We start from the raw sequence: 23,236 nt of genomic DNA on the forward strand, positions 1-23,236 counted from the left end.
ATCCTGGGCAATGTGCGGCTCCGTGGGAAGCTACTGAGTGTGGTGGTCAGCTGGCTGTGTGGGGCCAGGAAACAGAAGAAGACCTGATGCCAAGTGTAGCCTTAGGAGACAAAGTATGGGGGGGGGGGTTACCATTTCTTATGAAATTCCCAGCGATTCTGGCAATTCCTGTCCCCCACATCATATCCACTTGCTGATTTTGTTGCAAATTCCTGCTCATTGGCTTCTTCCTAGAATTGGAATTCTTTATTCAGCCCTTATGGCCTTCTTTATGTGCCAGTCAGCAAGGGTTGTTCTGTGATTTTGTCCCAGGGTAATTTGGAACAGTGGCCTTCATATTTTAAGCCCTGAGGCCACTTTCCTCGTCACGCCTCTCTTCGAAGCACTGAGCCTGAACCATTCCAGCCTCCACGTCCAGTATCTTCTCAGCCTCTTTCCCTCTCTCCTGCCTCTACCACTTGGAATCACACCTAAAATGGGTATTTGCCTTTCTGTAAACTCTTGTCAAAGCTCAGAAAGCTATATAATATAGCTTTCAAAGAAATATAGCTCTTTGATCAGGAAAGTAAAAGTTTTCACAGAATTATCCTCCCCTGCCCCTTGGAAAAGAGAATTCTGTTACCTGTGACAGGCTGTAAGGGAAGCTGCACTGAAAACCTTTACAAGAGATTTGCTTTGGGGATAGAGAATGTAAAGATGCCTTCTGGGGTTTCCATGCCCTGTCCTTGCCAGGGCTGACATTACAAAGAGGCAGAATTACAAGATGTCTTCAGTTTGGTGCCTGAGGAGACTGTGGTAAGGTTCCCAGTCCTATTTTATAATTCTCATTCAGAATTATAATCTCAGCTTTAGAGGTTCAAACCTCCAGGTAAAGACTTGGACTTCTGGAGTTAGGACTCTAGCACCTCTTCATGAATGAATGACCTCCTTAAGAGGTCTTCAGAACACAATCCAGGAATGGAGGTCGACTTCTCTTGGGGGTTTTCTTCTAGAGAGTAGACACAAGCTACTCCCAGGGAGTAGACACTACTTCCAGGGAGTAGCGTCTCAGAGATTTTAAGCAAATATCTAGGGAAATGGAGTATGCGGGTGACAGTATGAGGTCACCAGAGCAGTTAGGAGGTGGGAAAATTCGTGGAAGGGTCCCTAAAATGGGGATGGGTGCGGGTCACCTGGAGGTGGAACTATCTTGGAAGCAAATTCCTGAGGTCCCCGCATTCCTGGTTCAGAGTACCTTCTCTGCGGAGAGTGTGGCGATTCCGCGGACAGAGAGGGGTTAAGGAGAGCTCACTAACCCCTCCTTCCCGATGTCCGGGGTTAGGAAGGGTGAGGACAAATTAGCCAGTGGAGCAAGCACCCTGGGTGGTGGAGCAGAAGGGCAAGAAACCGCAAACGGAAGAGAACACAGGCGGGGTCCATCTCTCACGTCTTCCCAATCTGCCCGCCAGAGCATTTCCTTGGCTCCGAGCGGAGCGTGTCCCCAGGGCGCACAGGTCGCTGCGCTGTGCGAGGCGCGGGGCGCAGGGCTCAGCGCACTGGGCTGGGCTCCCCGGCTCACAGCAGAGCGAGCATGGCGGGGCAGCGGGCGCTACTGCTCGCTGGCTTCCTTCTGCCTGGGTTCCTGCTCTCGGAGGCCGCCAAAATTCTAACTCTGTCTTTGGTGGGTGAGTGCTTGGCGGGAGAATCAGGCGCGTCCCAGACACCCGCGGGAAGGCTCAGTCAAATAGCTCTGGGTAGAGGGTCACTCCAGGTGGTTTTCCAGACTGGGCTTGGGTCCCAGGCTAGAGGGGGAAGAGGCAGGAGGGGGTTGTGGGGCAATGAGGGGCCCCTACCACCGAGAGGTGAAGAAACTTCCTGAGAAAATAGAATACTTTTTCCTCGCTCTTCCTACTCAGATTTGCTCTCCTAGGCGCGGGAAATGGGTCCAGAAGTTTGCGATCCCTCTCAGTGCTGGAGACCCGGGGCTGCCTCCTCCAGGGAGCGGGCTGCAAATTCAGAGGCTCCCCCTAAACTTCTGGGTGGCGCGCAGCCATTGCCAATAGAGACTGTAGGAGCTTGTGCAGGCTCTTGGAGGCCAGGGAAAGGAGCTTATGGGGGGCAGAAGCACTAATTTTCTGACACTGCATGGGAGCCACAGTGGAGCAGGGAAGGTATTTCAATGACACCTAGGAGGGTGGAGTGCTATCCATCCCGAGGAAACTTGGAGAACTGGCCAGGCCTGGGGACTGGACCTTGGACATTCGGGTCTCGCCAATGCCCGCTCCTTTCACCAGTGCTGCTGGAAGTGTTTGAAGGATTCGGGAGACTGTTAATTCTGCATTTTGTGGCCCCAGTTTTACTTCCTTTACTTTTGCACCAAAGGGAATAGAAGATGAAAAGGAAAAGAGATAAAGGGAAAAGGATCAGGATAAGGGGTCATCATAAGATAAAGGGACAAGGATCAGGATAAAGGGTTATCATAAGATGGAGCTTTCCCAAGATTGTATTTCCATCCACAGTGGGCTCTTTTACGTAACTGTGTATAGATCACTGGGAATCGGGGAAATCTTAGAGCTGGAAAGAACCATAAATAATCGCATTTAGCCCCCACAGTGTTTTCCTGAACAGGAAACTAAGGGTCAGGACATCAGGCACCTTTTGTCAGAGCACACCAGGCCTCCCTAATGGTACACATCAGGAATTTAGTTGGGGTTTCTTATCCCAAGACCAGCCTGTCCACAGCTTCCAGTCTCGCGCACTTTTCAGTGGGTTTAAAAAAAACAAACAAACAAAAAAAACAACTCTTTAAGAAACCCTATAACTCCTTTTGAACTCTTTTTTTTGTCGCGTTTTGATTGTTAATACTGGCGATACCAAAGAGCTCCCTCACCTCTTCAAAGCGTGTGTCCTCTGGACTCTGAGAGGGAACGGGTGTGGTTTGGAGGCGTTGGAAGCCCCACCTCTGGCCCAGAATGTACCGGGCTCACCAAGACCCTCAGGAAAGGCCGCGCGTGCGGGCTGGCTTCTCCCGCGTATCCTTTTCTTCCAAGGGTTAAATGTGAAGCCAGAACAGGGAGCCTGAGGGAGTAGGAGTTTGTGTTTTATATAATCCGTGTTACCTCAGGCAACACAAGCACAGATTTTAAAAACTAGGGTAATTTCCGGTAATTTCCACAGATACACACCTTTGCAGTAGTCCGACATCCCTCTCTGCTGACCCAGTCATGCCGGGACTTGCATCTTCCAAACAGCTCCCACTTCCCAACTTGGGCAAATTCTATTCCTTCCCTCCTGGTCTGACTTTCTCTGCTACTGAGACTCATAGATTCAACCAAATGTCCCATGATTCATATGGTTTTGGATAAGATTTAGTGTGATAGAACCTGTACCTCCCCAGATGATCAAGCTTCTGTTTCCTTAGGATCCCAGGATTTTCCTAGGATGGGTGATGCCCCAGTCTCTCATGCACACAGGATCCTGTAATTCCACCTCAAGGGCCCACAGTTATTCGGAATGCCTTAATTTGATGTTCAGCAAAATTCAGGCCCCAACTGAGAAACATCCTGCCAAGTATATATGAATCTCAAGGATTTTGGCTCTGAGTGGTGGCTCAGCTTCATTCTGGTCCAATGGCTCTTTCTTGGACTGATATTCAAGTTCGCATGTTTCTGCCTCCTACACTAGCATAGATTTCCAAAGAGTAAGATTCCAGAACAAACTCTGACTAATTGTCCATTGGGAATCCTTCACGCTCATATAGAGCCCTGTGCCACACTTTACACAAGTACAGTTATTTCTTTAGAGCACAGTATCTCCATAAGACCTGGCTAAAATTAGCATATACTTAGGATCAGGAATTCCTTAAGGCATAAGCAGAGAAGCTCGTCACACTGATGTTTGGTCATTTTTGTGACTGGAGTCACAATGAGGATCTGATGGGGGTTTGCCAAAGTCAAGATTTGGGCCACTGGGCCCTGGGTGAGTGGCTGGGGCTTACCCAAATGGAGATGAAGCTCATCTTCCTCTACTCACCATCAGCTTTCTGTCGGCTAATTCTCATCTCCTGGATCTCTTAACCTATCAGCTTTAGGCATTTTATTATCCTCATTTCAAAAGTGAAGTTGTACATTGTTCCTAGGTGGAAGCCATCATCTACTGCTGGACCGGGTGTCTCAAATTCTTCAAGATCATGGTCATAATGTCACTATGCTTCACCAGAGAGGAAATTCATTAATATCAGGTATCTTTTCTCACCATTTTTTTTATTTCTTCTACTCTATGCAAAGTGTAGAGTAAAACAATACCTTTTGCTTAGAAAACTGTTTTTAAAATCTAATTGGACTGAAAGAATGAAAAGTGTGTGTGTGTGTTTGTGTGTGTCTGTGTTTGCGTGTGTGTTAATGTAAGGTGTTGGAAAACTTCTTGGCTCTATCTCCCAGCACTCCACACTCTGTAGTCCCATATTTTCCCCCCTTACCTTGCCTTCCACTTCATCCCAAGCAACCCTCCATATATTGCAGATTATTTTGGTAAATGGTACTTCATAACAGCTTGAAAGCATGTGAACAGAGTGTTCAGCCAAACATGCCATTTTCTTTTCTTATATCACAGATTCCTTTTTTTAATATCATACATCACTTTCTCCTTGTATGGTATCTGAAATCTAAGAAAACTTTCTTTAGAAATCCCTTATTTATCCACCTAAGATCAGAATCTATCACTGAGATGATTTTGTTTTCTAGAAAAATCAATGCCTGGTCAACAGTTTGTGTATAATGATGTTGGACGTTCTTAAATGAATCATTGAATCCAATGAATTTTAGCTAAAATGAGCAAATCTTATCAACTCTTTTCTGTTGAAAGACAAGAAAACAGCAGCCCAGAGAACTGAAATGGTTTGCTTAAGGTGATATGGCAGGTTAATAATAGTGTTGGGTGGATTTAGGACTTTAAGCTCTGGATTGCTCAATCTGAAGTTTTCTCAGGCTTTGATTTAAAAAAAGATGCAGTTTTAAGCAGCATCTTCAGGGAATAAAATTCTGAAAAATTATAAAACTTTGAAGGTGATCAGGCTTTGTTGTTGTTCAGATTTTGTTAAAACAATTTTTTCTGTGAAAATTTCTTTCAAGATTTTTATTGTGGTAAAATATACACAGCATAAAATTGACCTCTTAAACATTTGATTTTTAAGTTTAGTGACTTTAAGTACATTCATATTGTTATGCAACCATCACTGCTGTTGCTCTCTAGAACATTTCCCTCATCACAAATGAGAACTCTGTACTGATTATATGGTAACTGCCAACTACCCCTTGTGGGCAGCCCTTGGTAACCATTATTCTACTTTATTTCTCAATAATTTGGCTATTCTAGATATCTCATTTAAGTAGAAACATACAATATTTGTCTTTTTGTGTCTGGCTTGTTTCACGTTGCATAATGTCTTCAAGGCTCATCCATGCTGTAGTATGGATCACAATTCCCATCCCTTTTTAAGACTGTATAATGTTCCATTGTAAGTATATACCACATTTTGTTAATCCAGACATCTGTCGATGGACATTTGGGTTGTTTCCACCTTTTGGATATTTTGAATGATGCTGCTATGAAAACTGGTGTACCAATATCTATTTGAGTCCCTACTTAAAATCATTTAAATCACCTTCTAGATTAGGTTCTGCATTCATCACTGAACGTTATTTATATACATATCTTTTTGCATCTGTGTTGACCACAGACATGATTAAATAGCTGTAGTGTATTATTTTCAAGGTAGTTATTCTTAATTTTGAAAATTGCAATTAAATTTAATTAAAAATTTTAATGAAATTAAGTTAAATTAAAATTTTAGATTGATTAAAAAATAATTCTGGTAGTTTCCATGAATTTTGAGAAACTAATAAAAGCTTCAGACCTTCTACCCCTTTAATAAATATATGTACACAAAAATCTATAAACAATTTGGGGAGTTCATGGATCCCTTCAGTTTTTTTTTTTAAATTAATTTCAGAGGTAGAATTTAGTGATTCATCAGTTGCATATAACACCCAGTGCTCATTATATCAAGTGCCCTCCTTAATGCCTATCACCCAGTTACCCCATGCCCCCCCCACCTCCCCTCCAGCAACCCTCAGTTTGTTTCCTAGAGTTAAGAGTCTCTTATGGTTTGTCTCCCTCTCTGATTTTGTCTTGTTTTATTTTCTCCTCTCTTCCCCTATGATCCTCTGTTTTGTCTCTTAAATTCCACATATGAGTGAATTCATATGGTATTTGTCTTTCTCTGACTGACTTATTTCACTTTGCATAATACCCTCTAGTTCCATCCATGTCGTTGCAAATGGCAAGATTTCCTTTTTTTGATGGCTGAATAGTATTCAATTGTGTGTATATACCACATCTTCTTTATCCATTCATCTGTCGATGGACATCTGGACTCTTTCCATATTTTGGCTATTGTGGATATTGCTGCTATAAACATTGGGGTGCAGGTGCCCCTTCGAATCACTATGTTTGTATCCTTTGGATAAATTCCCAGTAGTGCAATTGCTGGATCGTATGGTAGCTCTATTTTCAACTTTTTGAAGAACCTCCATCCTGTTTTCCAGAGTGGCTGCACCAGCTTGCATTCCCACCAACAGTGTGGGAGGGTTCCCCTTTCTCCGCATCCTCACCAACATCTGTCTGTTTCCTAAGTTGTTATTTTAGCCATTCTGACTGGTGTGAGGTGGTATCTCATTGTGGTTTTGATTTGTATTTCCCTGATGTCGAGTGATGTCGAGCATTTTTTCATGTGTCTGTTGGCCATTTTTATGTCTTCTTTTGGATCCCTTCAGTTTTATCCTTAGTTTCCAGGTTTAAAAGTCTAGAGTTTCTTCCAATATTCCCCAATCACAGGTATTTCTGAGGCTTTGAAACAGCGTATTAATTCTTTACCTTAGGAATAGAGCTTGACTAGATGTCTGCAAATGGGGAAAACACATGATTGAGTTATTATTTCTGGCCTGATGCCCATTTCAGTGCATTGTAACATTTGAACCATTTATTAACTCCTTGTTTGGACACACTTCCCCATCTTGTTCATTTATTTACTACTTTAATAAAGAAATGATATCAGATTGAAGAAGCAAAGATTTTCAATATTCACATACACTACTGCTCCAACCAATATCTGGCATTATAATTGGGTTATTGATAGAGGTTGGAAAAATATTAAGAAGCATGATAGAGTAAGTCTAGATAGTCTTGAAGAGACTATTGGTAGAAATGTGGATGTTAGGAACTCTGTTGCAATATATAAAAATATCAAATCATTATGTTTTACACCTGGAGCTAATGTAATGTTACATGTCATTTGTGTCTTAATAAAAAATATAAGAACTCTGCTAATGAGGACTAAGAAGGAAGTAAGGAGCATGGTAGAGAAAATCTGTGTTGTCTGAGACAATATGTAAATCATCATAAACACACTTCTGGTAAAAATACAGATGGTAAGGATTTCTTGCTTCTTATAGTAAAATGTGAGAGGAAAGAGATAAATTGAAGGAAGAACCATTAAGCATAAAGAAATGAAGACTTCATGATTTGGGAAATTCTCAGCCTATCCAGATTGCAAAAGAGTCTAAAATTAGGGGATTTGCTGCCAGCAAAGAGAAAACCAGTGGTGTGTCTGGATAACCTCTTGCTGTTGCCTCTGAATAGATCAGAATATTCAGTCTCACAGAGCTCTTTAAATATTGTGTGTGTGAATCATGAGTACCCTCAGCCCTGTTGGCTGAAGCCAAAAGTAGAGGTGAAATTCTTTTTAAAGATTTGTGTAGCAGCTCTTGTCTAGCAGAGTGAATTCCCATGATATACCCAGAAGATCCATAAGGTACTTGCGAATTTTATACAGGATAAATACTGCCAATTTGGACAGAGAAAGAGTGACATGAAAGAAGGTCACTGAACTCAGAAACACACTCGTAAACTATTTAGCTGAGAACTTATGCTACCTTTCATGAAGAACAAATGAAAAGTCTGAGTGTGAAGCAGTGAGTACAAAGGGTAGAACTTCAAGCTTACAGTGCTGAGCTTCAAGTCACAGCAGGTTATTTCCAGTTTTTAAAACCTAACATGGTCTGCCCAGTTGGATGTCAACATTTCTTAGGACCAGAAATTCATATTTTCCTTCCATTTTGTTCCACTTTGAATGATAATATCTGTAACTGGTATCTTAATGTTTCTTGGAAGCAGATAAACTTATTTCCTAATTTTCATAGGTCCACAGATGGATCGTATCAAGATTGTCACACCCATACTTTATTGAATTATTTGGATAATATAATTTGGGACATTCAAGCTAATGACATTAAGATGAAATTTTGAACTATGAATTAGTGATGTGATGGTTTGAGACTTGTGGGAATGTTGGGATGGAGTGATTATATTTTGTATGTGATATGGACATGAGTGTTTGAGGTCCAGAAAGCAGAACATGGTGGTAGAAGATAATGTCCCCACCCAAAGATATGCTCTAATCTTTAGAACCAATGAATATACTGCCTTACATGGCAAAGGAACTTTGCAGATGTGATAAACATAAGGATTTTGAGATGGGAATATTGTCTTGGATTATCCATTTGGGCTCTATATAGTTCCAAGAGTCCTTCTAAAAAAAAAGAGATGATTGGGGAGGTGGGAGGGATATGGGGTAACTGGGTGATGAACATTAAGGAGGGCACTTGATGTAATGAGCACTGGGTGTTATATGCAACTGATGAATCACTAAACTCTGCCTCTGAAACTAATAATACACTATATGTTAATTAACCGATTTAAAAAAAAGAGAGATGACAGGAGAGTAAAAGAAGGAAATGTGATAATGGAAGGAAAGTCAGATGATGGATGATGTCATTGTCAGTCAAAAGGAGGCCATGAGCCAAGGAATGAAGACAATCACTAAAAGATGGAAAAGGCAAGAGAATGTCTTTCAGAGGCTCCAAAAGGAATGCTGGCCTGCCCACAACTTGCTCTTGTCCTAGTGAGACCCATTTTGGACTTCTGATCTCCAGAATTATAAGATAATAAATTTGTAATAAGTTTATAGTCATTTACTACAGTAGAGATTGGAGACTAATACTGCTATCAACAGGTGGTCTAGAGAACTCCAGGAAGCATGGGAAGAGGTTGCTGAAGCCTTTATAATGAATGCAAATGTGGGGGGCACTAATGACAGTGCGTATTGTATTGTAGTTTGGACAGATTTTAGATCTTTTTGTTATTTGGCCTTATTCAAAGTGGGCTGATTTTCAAAAATAAGTATAAATGGATTTAAGGAAAATGTATAAATCAGAAATATATTGCCTCCAGATTGCAAAAAGGCTTAAAAGTTTTTGGACTTCATGAGATATTGTGGTGTTATGAATCAATATTTGTTTCTTTTTTTTTTTTTTTTAAAGATTTTATTTATTTATTTGACAGAGAGAGAGACAGTGAGAGAGGGAACACAAGCAGGGGGAGTGGGAGAGGGAGAAGCAGGCTTCCTGCCGAGCAAGGAGCCCGATGCGGGGCTCGATCCCAGGACCCTGGGATCATGACCTGAGCCGAAGGCAGACGCTTAACCGACTGAGCCACCCAGGCGCCCCTCTTTTTTTTTTTTTTAATAAAGATTTGGTTCATTTATTTGAGAGAGAGAGAGAGAGATAACATACAAGCAGTGGGAGGGGCAGAGGGAGAGGGAGAAGAAGAAGCAGACTCTTCACTCAAAGGGGATCCCAACTTGGGGCTCGATTCCCAGGGCCCTGAGATTGACCTGAGCCAGAGTCAGATGCTTAACCGACTGAGCCCCCCAGGTGGCCCAGTAGTTGTTTCTTGATAGTGTCATGGATAGAGAGGCCTTAAATGATCAAATAATTCCTAGGAATTTAACCGATGTCCTAGGCCTTGAGCTTTGTGTGGGGCAATGGCACATCCCTTTCTGTGCACTCCTGTGGGAATGTTTCTCTGTCCTGAATAAGTATGTCAAATGAATCTCCTTAGAGTGGGATATTTTCAATATAATGTCCTACCTGGGCTCCTGGTGAAAGTTGGATATGGTTAAGATTTTGCCAATAAAATTGTGGCCAATGGTAGGATGTTGAAATACCCCATGGATAACTAGTTAAAGGTGCACTGTGTCCTTTCCAAAGTGAAGGCAAACTGATGTTGAGAGTCTGTTGACATAGGTACTGAAGAGCCTACTAGCCAAATCTATGATTGCAAAGTATTTGCCAGAACATACTTGGATAGCAGTACTTTCACTAGGATTGGGCTTGGTAGTTTCAATGTGTAAGACTGTGCATTAATCTATCCCCAGTTTACACACATTTGATTGGATGTTATGACTGATGAAAGCATACATGTATAAGAGAGTATGGAATATTTATTACTCAAATAATAAGGCTTATTATTATTATTATTTTTTTAAGAAGAGTAGGAAAGGCTCCTAAGTCAATCTGAAAAATGGCTTTCCAGAGGAGGGAGGGATGACTAGTTTGAGTTTTCATTGTGGGTAGAGAGTTGAGATGTGTTGAGGGTTCCCTCTTATTGGTCTTTACTTGCATGGTTTGAAACTTCCACTATGGCCAAGGGTAGGAGCATGTTGACTTTCTTAATAGTTTGCCCAGGTGAAACACTGAAGAGAGAGTGGGAGATAGGGCTTGAAAACTGTCAGGAGTCAAACATCATAAATGGACTCAGGCTTTTCATTACACATGGATATGTGGGAAAAGTCATGCTGGTAAGTAGAGGTACAGAGGTCTACTATTTTATGTAAGCTTCTTAGTACTTTTTTGTACTTTTTACTGAATCAAAAAACGATTTGGATTTATCACTCTAAATAATGAAAATGAGCTTTTCTAAAACAGAAAGAGCAGAGGCTCTGGAATCAAACAGACTTTATCACTTCCTATGTGTGCAATTTTCACCAATTATCCTAATTTGCTTAAGGTAATTACCTTTGTATCTTCAATTACCTTTGTTTTCTCATCTGTAAAATGAGACAAATAGCTATACCTTATGGAAGCTTTAAAAATTTTTTTTTAAAGATTTTATTTATTTATTTGCGAGAGAGTGTGAGAGAGAAAGCACAAGCACGGGGGAGGGGTAGAGGGAGAGGGCGAAGAAGGCTCCCTGTTGAGCAGGGATCCAGATGTGGGGCTCGATCCCAGGAAGCTTCCAGGGCGCCTGGGTGGCTCAGTCAGTTAAGCATATGACTCTTGATTTCGCCTCAGGTCATGATCTCAGGGTCCTGAGATTGAGCCCCTCATCGGCCTCTGCACGCAGCAGAGTCTGCTTGAAATTCTCTTCCTCGCTCTCTCTCTCCCTCTGCCCCTTCCCTCACTCACATGTGCTCTCTCTCTCTCAAATAAATAAATATTAAAAAAATAAATGGAAGCTTCCATAACTTTAAATTGAGAAGCACTCCTTAATCAGTGTAAGGTTCTCAATACATGTTATCATTTTATAAGATTGAATGAATGAGAATGCAACCAAACCATATAAAAATAGTTCAAAAGGCAAACATTCAAATAAATATAAAATTATTTGAACAAACAAATATTGATCTTATCACACTAATGTTAATCCATGTTTTGTGACATACTTAACATTTTTAACCCATGGGTGTTTTTTAGATTTTAAAGAGAAGGAAAAATCATACCAAGTTATTTCTTGGCTTCCACCTGAAGATTATAACAAAAGATTGAAGGAGAATTTTGATTTTCTTATGGGAGAAGCTTTGAGTGACAGGTAATTGTTATTTTTAATTATTTGAACCAAAGAGTCAATTTTAGTGATACAAATGAATGGATGGATGGATGGATGTTTGGACTGAAGATATAAGAAAGGGATGGATGGATGGGTGGGTAGATGAAGGGATACATGATGAGTGGATGGTTGGGGAAACAAGTATTCACACCAAATTATCCAATTCAGTCACTGGAGATTCTTCTTTGCTCTGCACTGTCCCTGTTCCATGAATGGATTTCTGTAGAAAGTAGAGGCTGTTCCTTCTGGGACATCCTTTCAACACTTCTCTTACATCTTTGCTTATAACCTCCCCAACACAGAAGTATAGGTACCTCAACCTATCACTGTTGGTAGGGAAATGAAAGTGACCTTCTTCCACTTATTTTTCCTTCTTTTCTTCACATATATTCCATTCATGGTGGGGGAGACTTATGAACATTGATTTTGTAGTAGTTGAACATCTGGTCATGTAAAGTCCTTTAAAAAAAATTTATATGCTGGGGCAACCCAGAGAGAGAGAGAAAGAGGGAGAGAGAGAGAGAGAGAGGGAGTGAGCAGGAGTGGGGGGAGGGGCAAAGTAAGAGCCAGAGAGAGAGAGAGGGAGAGGGAGAGAATCTCAAGCAGACTCCCTGCTGAGCATGGAGCCCGATGGAGGGCTCAATCTCACAACCCTGAGACCATGACTTGAGCTGAAATCAAGAGTTGGATGCTTTACCGACTGAGCCACCCAGGCACCTGGCCATATAAAGTCCTTGTAAAAAGCCATCTGTCTTATGCAAAATAAGACATGACTCCTTTTGCCTTATCTGAATGGAAAGGAACACATAACTCCTTCGTCTTAGACATAAATGGGGAAAGACAAAAATCCATGCCTATTTTGAATAATTACAGTGGCCTTGCCTTCTTTTTACCTTGAAAATTTTACTTACTAGTCAAGATCTTGCTTACATTTACTTTTTTTCAGAAAGTCTTTTTCCTTAAACTGGGAAGCCACAGTCCCTCCTGTCTAGGTCTGATGTAACCTATTCATTTGATACTTAGTCTATATTATCTTGCACTGTTAGTTATATATTTTAAATACATGCCTTGTCTCTTCTCCCTTAATGTAATATTTTTGGAGACAGGCATAGGTGACCATGCATTCTTAAACATTTTCTTCTGTTTGTTAGCTTAATTTTAAATATGATTAATGCAATATATCCTAGGAATTTTTACAACACTACTGAAATTACCTAAAATATCTGACAATCACGCTCCTTTGTTACATGAAATCTTCAAAAATACACAGCCAAGAATGATTTTTGCCAATTACTTCCATTGTATGACTTGAAGTTGTTCCTAAATATCAGGCAGAGATCTGTATATTGTTAATAAGTTCTTCGCTTCTGGTCCTTCTCTATCTGGGGTGCAATGGTACAGTAGTGTACAATTACAGGGTGCCAGGGTATTGATTCTCTTGGTCCTCCATGTAGCCAGCAGGCCACTGATGTCTTGAGCTTTTGCACTTGTTACCTCTGATACCTTAAAGTGCAGGTGGACATTCTTATCTATTTCCCCATAGGTGTACAAACAGGAAGGAAAGAGTCATATTCTATATAGGCAGTGATGGGAGAGCCTTGTAAGGAGATAGGTCCCTGGAATATTCCCATGGGCAAAGTCTTAATTACATGTTAGTACTCTTTATCACTATCTTCTCTGGACATATCAATCTGCATTGAAGTAAAAAAGCTGATAATATGTTTATTATTAACCAGGCCTTGCTTGGCTTTGCTTTTCCTTTCTCTATTTTCTCTTCTTTTCTCTTCTTTTCTCTTCTTTTCTCTTCTCTTCTCTTCTCTTCTCTTCTCTTCTTTCTCTTCTCTTCTCTTCTCTTCTCTTCTCTTCTCTTCTCTTCTCTTCTCTTCTCTTCTCTCTCTTCCCTCTCTTCTCTTCTTTTTCTTTCATTGCCAAACTTGTGGGCATAGAAAGGTGAAATTCCCATCTTAGCTGAGGTTTGAGTTCTAATGTGATAAAATAGTCCCTTGGGTGAGGTGATCTATCACATTAGAATACACAGTGATTTTTTTTTCAGATGTAGTATTCTATAATTTATCAGTTGCGTATAACACCCAGTGCTCATCACATCACATGCCCTAGAATACAGTGATTTTTAAAAATAGCCTATATGATCAATATTTATGGAACTGTGTCATCAAGTGACTTCCACAGTTTGGCTGAGTAAACAAGAAAATCACTCATAAAAAGTCAGTGTGTAAAAGAAATGGTAATGAGAACATTACAGAATTTATCAAGTAGAAAGAGTTCTATGAGGGCGCCTGGGTGGCTCAGTCGTTAAGCATCTGCCTTCGGCTCAGGTCATGATCCCGGGGTCCTGGGATTGAGTCCCACATTGGGCTCCCTGCTCGGCAGGAAGCCTGCTTCTCCCTCTCCCACTCCCCCTGCTTGTGTTCCTAATCTCGCTGTCTCTCTCTCTGTCAAATAAATAAAATCTTTAAAAAAAAAAAAAAAGAAAGAAAGAAAGAAAGAAAGAAAGAAAGAAAGAAAGAAAGAAAGAAAGAGTTCTATGAGATTTGCTATGGTCAGAGAAGGTTCCCAGAGCAGAAGGTCCAACAGTGACAATTTGTTTTCAGTTAACATAATTCAGTTGTGCTTGTGGATTTCAAGAATTAAGAACTCAAAGTCATAGTTTTTTGAATAAAGTGGCATAGAGAGTGCTTGGGATTTGGATGAGAGAAGGAAGAGGAGGGGAGGAAGGGAACACTCTCCAGAGCAGAGCATGTTCTCAGAGTAACTGAGATGAGGGTATTTATGGACAGTGGTAGAATAGGTGCACTGCTGCTAGATGTGGTCTTGCTCACCTGCGGTATTTTCTTTGTAGACCAAGGTTCCTTTATGTATTGTGAAATTAACAACTCCAGTGAATATTCACCATTCTTCTTTTCTTTCTTACAGATACACATTTGGAAAGTTTTTAAGCTTTATGGAGCAACTGGGGCTTCAGTGCAGTCATTTTCTAAGGAGAAAGGATATCATGGACACCTTAAAGAATGAGAACTTTGACCTAGTGATAGTTGAAAATTTTGACTACTGTCCTTTCCTGGTTGCCGAGAAGCTTGGAAAACCATTTGTGTCCATTCTCTCTTCCTCGTTTGGCACTATAGATATTGGACTGCCAAACCCCTTGTCTTATGTGCCAGTATTCCATTCCTTCCTAAGTGACCACATGGACTTCTGGGGTCGAGTGAAGAATTTTCTGATGCTCTTTGATTTTTCCATAAGCCAATGGCAAATCCAGTCTGTGTATGACAACACCATCAGAGAGCATTTCCCAGAAGGCTCTAGGCCAGTTTTGTCTCATCTCCTAAAGAAAGCAGAGCTGTGGTTTGTTAACTCTGACTTTGCCCTTGAATTTGCTCGGCCCCTGCTTCCCAACACTGTGTATGTTGGAGGCTTAATGGCCAGAGCTGTTAAACAAGTGCCACAAGTAAGTGATTAGTACTCAATATGGACTTCATGCAGAGCTCTGCAGTGCAGAGTTGGTGGCTCCCATGCCAGTGGGAACTGGGACAGAGTAGGGTGAGGCAAGTGCACCTAAGACATGGTTTTTAAGGAAGACTCACTTTCAGGGTCATGCAATTATAGTGTTAGGACTGAATAACCCTGAGATTGAGGACCTCCTTACGTAGTATACCCGGGATCCTCTTCAGTTCTGGCGCTGGTGGGATAAGCTTTTCTTTTTTTTTTTTTTTCAGTAATCTCTAAACCCCACAAGGGGCTCAAACTCACAACACGAAGGTTGAGAGTTGCATGCTCTTTCCACGGAGCCATCCAGGTGCCCTGGGATAAGGCTTTTAATAAGTTAATATTTTCATGTGCATTTTGTATGATCATATGTATAGTAACTGTGGGGCAAGCATCCATTACGTGTGAGAATTGTTAAAGAGATGAGTTAGTCACAATGAAACACACAATACTATGTAACCAAGGTGGGACTGTGTGGGACTGACAGTAAGAACTGTGGACATCATCACCAGCATCCCCAGCCTGTAGAGCCCTAGTTCCTGATTCCACATAGACCTTCTGATTTGATTGATCTGGGGTCAGTCCTGGGCATTGTAAATTGTGAAAGCTGCCGAGCTGGTTTGAAGGCATAAACTCAGAACTCCTGCAGTAGAAGTTTTTAAAGGGAGGGGAGCTAAGATGAGTTGGCTTCCTGTTGCCTATCAGCACTGGGTTGCCATTTTATGGAATTTATCTTATTTAATATCTTGCCACCTGGAGGGAAGTATGATGATCTCCATTTTTATAAACAAGGAGACAGGGACTTGGCATAAGTGACTTTCCCACTGCCATTCATTTCCGAGCGAGGGAGACTTGATTTGGCCTGGGTCTTCCAGGCCCCCAAGCGTCCACCCTTCATCGACTGACCTTAAAGTGAGTAAGCAGGGAGAGTTGGAGAATGATCCATGGGCTAGATGGGCTTTGAGTTGATGGCAGGATTTTATGGATGGAGCTAGGGAGGGAAGGAGTTCCAGTTGGAGAGAACAAATAGCTCAGAGTGTCAAAGTAAAAATAAGACAGGCATGACTCTGGGTTCCTTTGGTGACTCTAGCTAGACTGGACCAGAAGATTCAATTGCATAAATATAGCCAGGCCAGATTGCAGGAGACTTTACTTGATAAGAAGGTGGGTTATAGGCCTTCGTTATAGGGTAGGGGGAGGGGATTGTTAAGCAGGAGCATAATGGAAGTAAGGGTTGTAATGGCTGTGAGAAGAAGAGGCTTTTTTCAAAAAATTTTCTCTATATTTTCCAGTTTTTATGTAGTGTCTCATGTGGTTTTTTTAATTAAAAAGAACAACAAAGCTGTAGTCAAAGTGGTCCTTTGAGATGGTAAATCAAGCAGTGTTATGCTGGATGGAATCATTCCAGGGATGAGGGTCTAGAAGCTGGGGAAGGGGGGCTCCAGTAGTCCAGAGTCAGGGTCTGAAGAAATACTTGAAGCAAGAATTGACCAAAACTGTGTTAAAGCCAAGATTACAACATTAAATCCCAACCTTCCTTAAGTATTGCCTGAGGACTTTAAAAAATAAACTGCCCAAGTTTGGAGTTAGGACTGGGTACTACCATTTTTTATCTTCTTATGTGGATATAATTTGCCGTTGTGTGGGTGAGCCACTGAGGTAGAAGATAAATTACATAGATCAGTTAATAAGAATATCACAATGTATCAGAGCAAAGCATTGTACGTGGTACAGAGTGTGAGTAGTCAGGAGCCTTTCTCCATTTCTAATACTTATGCTAGAGGCCTTCTCCCAGCTTCTCCAATGTAGCCTCAGATGTAGCACCTCTCTCTGCTGGACCCTAACACCCCACCAGTATTCTTCCTATACTACCATTTTCTGGTGGCCTTGGAAAATTCCCAAGTGACCATGTCTCCACTGACCTACGATGAGCAGAGGGTCTAGGATGGCCCTGACATCAGGATTTTAAAGAAGAAAGATATTCCCACCAACACCATGGGCATAAGCACCATGCACAGGGTACTGAGCTGTGCCAGGGGCTATTTGCTCAGAGAAGGATAAGAGGGTGTGTTCAGTAAATATCTGGCTTTCATTTCATGGCTGTCTAGGCTTTCATGAACAAATTTGCTCACCTCCTTTTCCTTTCTTACCTTTCTCCAGGAATTTGAGAATTTTATCACCAAGTTTGGAGACTCTGGTTTTGTCCTTGTGGCCCTGGGCTCCATGGTGAGCAACTTTCAAGCCCAGGAACTTCTCAGGGAGATGAACAGTGCCTTTGCTCATCTCTCTCAGGGGGTTATATGGAAATATAAGCCTTCTCATTGGCCCAAAGACATCAGATTGTCAGCAAATGTGAAAATTGTGAACTGGCTTCCTCAGAATGATCTCCTGGGTAAGGACTGCCCAGGTCTGCTTCACCCTTGTCATTTACATATTTTTAGAACTCATCAGGCTCTGACCTCTAGTAGGGCAATCCCATTTGCACTAGAAGGAGCTGCTAATAGCTAAAGGTAAGTCTGCAGAAGGCAGGAACAGAGCAGCCAGCTGGAGTTCTTGGGGCATCAGACCCTACTTCTAATGAGATCAGTGCCCAAACAGCCATCTCCCCTTCACTGTTTTCTATCCCAGGCCAGATGTCGGCAGACATCAAAGTCACCTTGACCTACTGCATTTGGTCTTGAACAGGGTCACCCAAACACAATCTGAAACAACCTATGGATTCTAAAGAAAACATACCGGAAGGATGTTGCCACTGTATTTAGTGGTTCAAGAGTAACTGTTCATCACATGCACTTACATGTATATACATACACCTACTCCTCCCACAAACACATCTTTCTTAGTTATTAAGGTGGGAGCAATTCATAGCTTCACAGCACTGATGCCAATAGTGTCTTCAGGATGCGCCAAAATACCTGAGTGCCAAGATGAATAACCTCATAATCAGTTACTTGGTCCATTTTGTCTCTGGAACCAGAGTTCCCTCACCAACCCCCCCCCCCCCAATAGGTTTTCTTTGTGCCCAGTGCTGCTTTTTACAGACCACTTACTCCCATAGCCACTGACAGAATCAAAGGCTCATGATCAAGATAATGACTCAAAATAACCTGGGGAATTGTAGGAACAGATTCCTGGCTCCTCTTCTGCAAATTTAATTCTTTAAGTCTGGAGTGGGGCACATGGTGCTCCTTTCAAAGAAGAGACAAGGAGATTTTGATGTGCATCCCAGTTGAGTGACACAGGCTGAGACAAACTCTTCATTTTCAACAATAATCTTAGTTAGCTTTAAATAGGATGGGATGGAAATGCTGGAAATGGAAATACTCAAGTGTAGGGTCTAGTCTCTGCTTTCAAGGGGCTAATCATGTATTTGAGGAGAAAATGCATATAGTATAAATTTTATGATTGCCACATGAGTTACGATGCCAGTGAATGTGTCAGGAATTCAGAGAAGAGGGAAATAAGTTGGCAGGTGAGAAAAGAGTGCTCAAGACAAAGAGAAAGAGAGAGAGATAGAGACAGACACAATGAGAAAATAGAGATGAGCAAAACAAAGGGAGTGACTAGGATGTTAGAGAGAAAGATGGATGGATGGATGGAGAGAGATACGTGCCTTGCTTAGGAGTATTGTCTAGAGAGTCCCCGGAGTCTGAGTCTTAGCTGGGTTCTGGCTAGGGCAAGGAATTTTCATAAAAAGTCAAGGTTTGGAATCCTTTATGTTAGTAATATGCACCTTGGATATGTCCCAAGCAAAATATCTTTATAATGGCTCCAACAGACTTTGAAATTCCCTTGGCATTTTCTTCTACCCTTCCTGTTTTCCATGGTTTTCTGAAACTTTTCATTCTGAAATTTGTCATTCTGAAATATTCTGCTCTATTTCTTAATTGAAACAGCTCATCCACACATCCGTCTTTTTGTCACCCATGGTGGGATGAATAGCATAATGGAGGCCATCCAACATGGTGTACCCATGGTGGGGATTCCCCTTTTTGGAGACCAGCCTGCAAATCTGAACCATGTAGAAGGCAAAAAATTTGGTGTCTCTATCCAGCTAAAGCAGATCAAGGCAGAGACATTGGCTCTGAAGATGAAGCAAGTCATAGAAGACAAGAGGTATGAAGCTCTCTGGGCTTGTGGTCACTTAGACTGAATGAAGACATCCAACACAAAGGGCACTGTGTGCCACTTTTTTGCAATAAAAGCTGAAACATCCGAGACACGGAATAATATGTGGGTGATGCTTACAGATGATGTATTTCCTCTGAGAACAAGACTAGGCAATTTGGGTTAGATGTTGAAAACATTTCTGCCTTAAGTGTTGGGAGGACCCTGACCTACTTACACAGGGTCTCTGAGAGGTCTTATATTTTGGGGGTGCTTATAGTAGAATTCCAACTGAGTCAGGAGGTTGCCTTTCTGTCCCCCAATATGTCACAGTGTTTCCTGCCTCAGGCCTTTTGTCAGTGCTGCTCCCTAGAACCATCCTTCCCTTCTCTTCACAGTGCTGCCTCCTTCATGACAGTCAGAGTCATCTCCAATGTCCTCTCCTCAGAGGGGCAGGTGGTCTTTGTCTGACAGGCCTAAATGTGCTCTTCTCTCCCACCCTCTTCAATCATAATTCATTTTTCCTTCTTAACACTTCTCAGGATCAGTAACTAACCCAGTTTTTTTCTGTCTTAATTTATTGTGTGTCCCTCACACTAGAAAGTAGAGAGTTAGCTCCTCTGGACAGCCAAGTGTGTCTCTTGTTTTCCCTGGTGTTCCCAGGGCCTAGCACAGGGCCTGCTAAAGTAGGTTTGGATGAATTTCCGTTAAGTGAGGCAGTAAAAGGTCCTATGTTTTCTTAGGTAAATTCCCATCTAGTACAGTGATCTCATATGAAGAGAAAAATTTATTCTTTCTACCTTATAAATAAGAAGGACTGAATAACCTAAAGTTTCAAGGGCATAAACTGACTCAGAACTCAAGACTTATCATATTACCTTGCACAAAGGAGACCCAAATAAGTTCTTGTTAGATGACTGGAAGTCCCCACATAGCTTATGATTCTTAACCCTAGAAAAGTTGTAAGCTCCAGGGTCAGATAACCTCAGACATTTCATTATGTTTGGTATCTCATGAAGAGCAAATGGTCACTTTCTGAAGAATGAGTCTGTGAATTTCATTGGCTATTCAAAGACCTAGATCTGAAATGTCCATAATTTGCTAGCCCTATGATGGTGTCATTTGGGCTGGGATGGTCCCTACACATTGCACATCAGGGCTTGGTATATAATTTGTGGGGCCCAAAGTAAAATGGAAATGTGGAGCCCATTGTTATAAATTTTAAGAATTTCAAGAAAATGACAGCAGAGAATTAAAGCAAGCATAGGACCTGTCTAAGTATAGGGTCTTGTGCAAATGTGTGGGCTGCAGCCCATGAAGCCAGTGCTGGCCAGTATGATGCTCTGAAGAGGCAGAAAGTACAGGCCTTGTCCTGGGCCCCCGTCCCCAGAGTCATGTTTGACATCTAGCCCAGACACCAGCACAAAATAGCTGCTTATTATACATATAATTATTTATAGTATGTGATAAGCCTCCTTGGGTAGAGACTAGCCCTTATAAGACTTAGTCAGTTTTTATAGATTAGCACTTTTAGCGCTAGGCATGGATCTTTGCATGGAGGGACCAGGTTGAACTTTTCCATGGGACCCAGGTAGACTGTGGCAAAGCCAGGCCAACAACTTTTCCTTGAAACTGAGTCTTTTGTGCATATAGATGAAAGTGTGTGTGTGTGTGTGTGTGTGTGTGCGCATGTGTGATACGAGGTCTCTAAGACTTCTGAGAGCACATGAGTAACGCCCTGCCTCTGTCTCTGCCAACAGGTACAAGTCAGCAGCAGTGGCCGCCAGCATCATCAGGCGCTCCCACCCCCTGACCCCTGCTCAGAGGCTGGTGGGCTGGATCGACCACATCCTCCAGACAGGGGGCGCGGCACACCTCAAGCCCCACGGCCTGCAGCAGCCATGGCATGAGCAGTACCTGCTGGACGTCTTCTTGTTCCTGCTGCTGGTCACCCTGGGCACCCTGTGGCTCTGTGGGAAGCTGCTGGGCGTGGTGGCCAGGTGGCTGTGTGGGGCCAGGAAGCTGAAGAAGGCCTGATGGAGGTGCAGCCTTGACAGGTGTTTGGGGAGCCACTGGTTGTAGAAGGCTTTCCCCTAGCACAGAACACCCCTGGTGTCTTCCCTATATTGGCACTTGATGTGGCACACAAATTGTGAATTGTGTTTCACTATTTTCTGCCTCTGTTTAGAAATTCTTGTGAAGCGCTCTTGGGGGTCTTTCAAAAAAATTATGGTAATATACATTACATGAAATTGACCATTTTAGCCATTAAGTATAGAGTTTAGTGGCATTAAGTACATTCATATTGTGGTTTAAATAATACTACTATCCATCTCCAGAACTTTTCATCTTCCCAAACTAAAACTGCACTGATTAAATAATAACTCCCCATACCATGCGCCCACCCCTGACTCTTGGCAAATCCCTGTTCTACTTCTGTGTCTATGAATTTGATCTCAGGCTTCTTAACCCTCATCAGTGGACTCCTCACTGAGACTCAAACCTTCAGCAGACAGCCCCCATCTTCCTCCCCACTCCCTGTTTCTAGACACAACACCCTGCCTAGTCATCCTGTTGTTCTCTGAAAGGGAGGTATATGCAAAACTAACTTCAAAGGCCAAAGAAGCCATGAGACTGAAGAAAAAGGCAAACAGGTCCAGCTTGATGAGAAATGGTTTATTATAAACAATTATCATATGAACAGAAGCCTGTCTTGGGCTGCCACAAGATGAGTAGAGCTCCACAACACCATCTCCAGTTAGACCTGCTTTTATGGCCCTGAAGACTGGGCAGTACATACTGGGGGCTACCAGGAGGGGTCATATCCTGAGCAGATCAAGGAAGCTTTGCCTGGAGGGTATACTTAAGGGTGTGTTAAACAAAAGAAAAGAATGGAGGAAGGGGCTGTACTCAAGAAGGCTTTAGGCCACAGAGCAGTTATCGTGGTGGAATTTCTCAAGATGGCCTTAGTCTGGTTCATATACTTGCCATCTCAGAAACTTTTCAGTCTCTCTCCCTCTTTCTGCTTTTTTCACTTTTTATAATATGACATAAGATATTGGCCTGTTCTTCATTTTGGCCTTTTCTCTTGCACCTCATTTTCACCTCACCTCCAAGCTCAGGAAGCCTGGTCTCTGTCCTACAGTTAGCCAGGTGTGGCCTCTCAGGACTCCACCTGTGGTCTGTGTCCCGAGTCCCTCCTGTGAAGAGCACCCCTTTTGCTGCTTAGACATGGAGCCTGCCTTTGGGCCATAGCTCATGCTGTGGTTTTCACTTCCCACAATTCCCTTCTCGAGATTAACACTCTTAAAAATGTAGTCATGGAGACCTCAAGTACCTGGACCTCTGTGTGAGGCTCTGGGGCCTCAGGTCCAGTACTATGGCAGTTCCCAGGATTCTGTTGATTTAAAAAATCATTAATTTGCCACTATGACAGTAATACTTGAATCACGTAAGAAATATAAAAGATGATAAAATGAGAGAAATTTGATGAGAAATGGAATTTCAGTTTCAAAATGTCTCCCCACATCTTATTTCCTAATTATAGGGCAAAAAATAGCAACTTTACAGTGGAGAATATTGGTGAACACCACCTTAAACAAGGGATAGAGTTATCATCTCTAATGATAGGACCATCTGACATCATGTGCTTCCCATTGTGATTCACTGAGATGGAATCAACACCACCTTCGTAGTATTCCCACCAAACTCCCTAATAACCTGAAGTATAATGAGAAACATCAGGCAAACCCAACTTGGGGTCCATCATTCAAAATAAGCAGCTTGTACTCTTCAAAAAATATCAATGACATGAAAGACAAAGAAGGGCTGAGAACCAATCCTCACTATAGGAGATGAATAG

General features: G+C 42.0%; 1 protein-coding gene across 2 annotated transcripts; it reads left to right on the plus strand.

Annotated features, from left to right (window-relative positions):
- The first annotated feature begins 1,570 nt into the window (after window positions 1–1,570).
- Window positions 1,571–22,922, plus strand: LOC123835710 (UDP-glucuronosyltransferase 3A1-like). Of its 2 annotated transcripts, XM_045864912.2 has the most exons (7): window positions 1,571–1,664; window positions 4,118–4,219; window positions 11,631–11,745; window positions 14,698–15,229; window positions 17,428–17,659; window positions 19,164–19,383; window positions 21,135–22,922. In XM_045864912.2, the coding sequence occupies exons 1-7, from the start codon at window positions 1,571–1,573 to the stop codon at window positions 21,409–21,411; spliced, it is 1,572 nt and encodes a 523-aa protein (XP_045720868.2). In that variant the 3' UTR covers window positions 21,412–22,922. The 2 variants fall into 2 exon arrangements, with proteins under 2 accessions (XP_045720868.2, XP_064451676.1); XM_064595606.1 differs by lacking the exon at window positions 4,118–4,219 and having other exon boundaries at window positions 21,135–21,411.
- The last annotated feature ends 314 nt before the right edge of the window (window positions 22,923–23,236 follow it).

The sequence above is a fragment of the Mirounga angustirostris genome, unplaced genomic scaffold (assembly GCF_029215605.1).
Source record: "Mirounga angustirostris isolate CCGP_5_RB_7025 unplaced genomic scaffold, mMirAng1.0.hap1 SCAF_7, whole genome shotgun sequence".
Lineage (NCBI taxonomy): Eukaryota > Metazoa > Chordata > Mammalia > Carnivora > Phocidae > Mirounga > Mirounga angustirostris.

What these genes read in the sequence shown, in the direction of transcription:
- LOC123835710 (XM_045864912.2), top strand. Translation starts at nt 1,571, where the DNA reads ATGGCGGGGCAGCGGGCGCTACTGCTCGCTGGCTTCCTTCTGCCTGGG. An exon ending in TCTAACTCTGTCTTTGGTGG is followed by an intron (nt 1,665 to 4,117) that starts GTGAGTGCTTGG and finishes CATTGTTCCTAG; the next exon opens with GTGGAAGCCATCATCTACTG. An exon ending in TCCTCAGAATGATCTCCTGG is followed by an intron (nt 17,660 to 19,163) that starts GTAAGGACTGCC and finishes TAATTGAAACAG; the next exon opens with CTCATCCACACATCCGTCTT.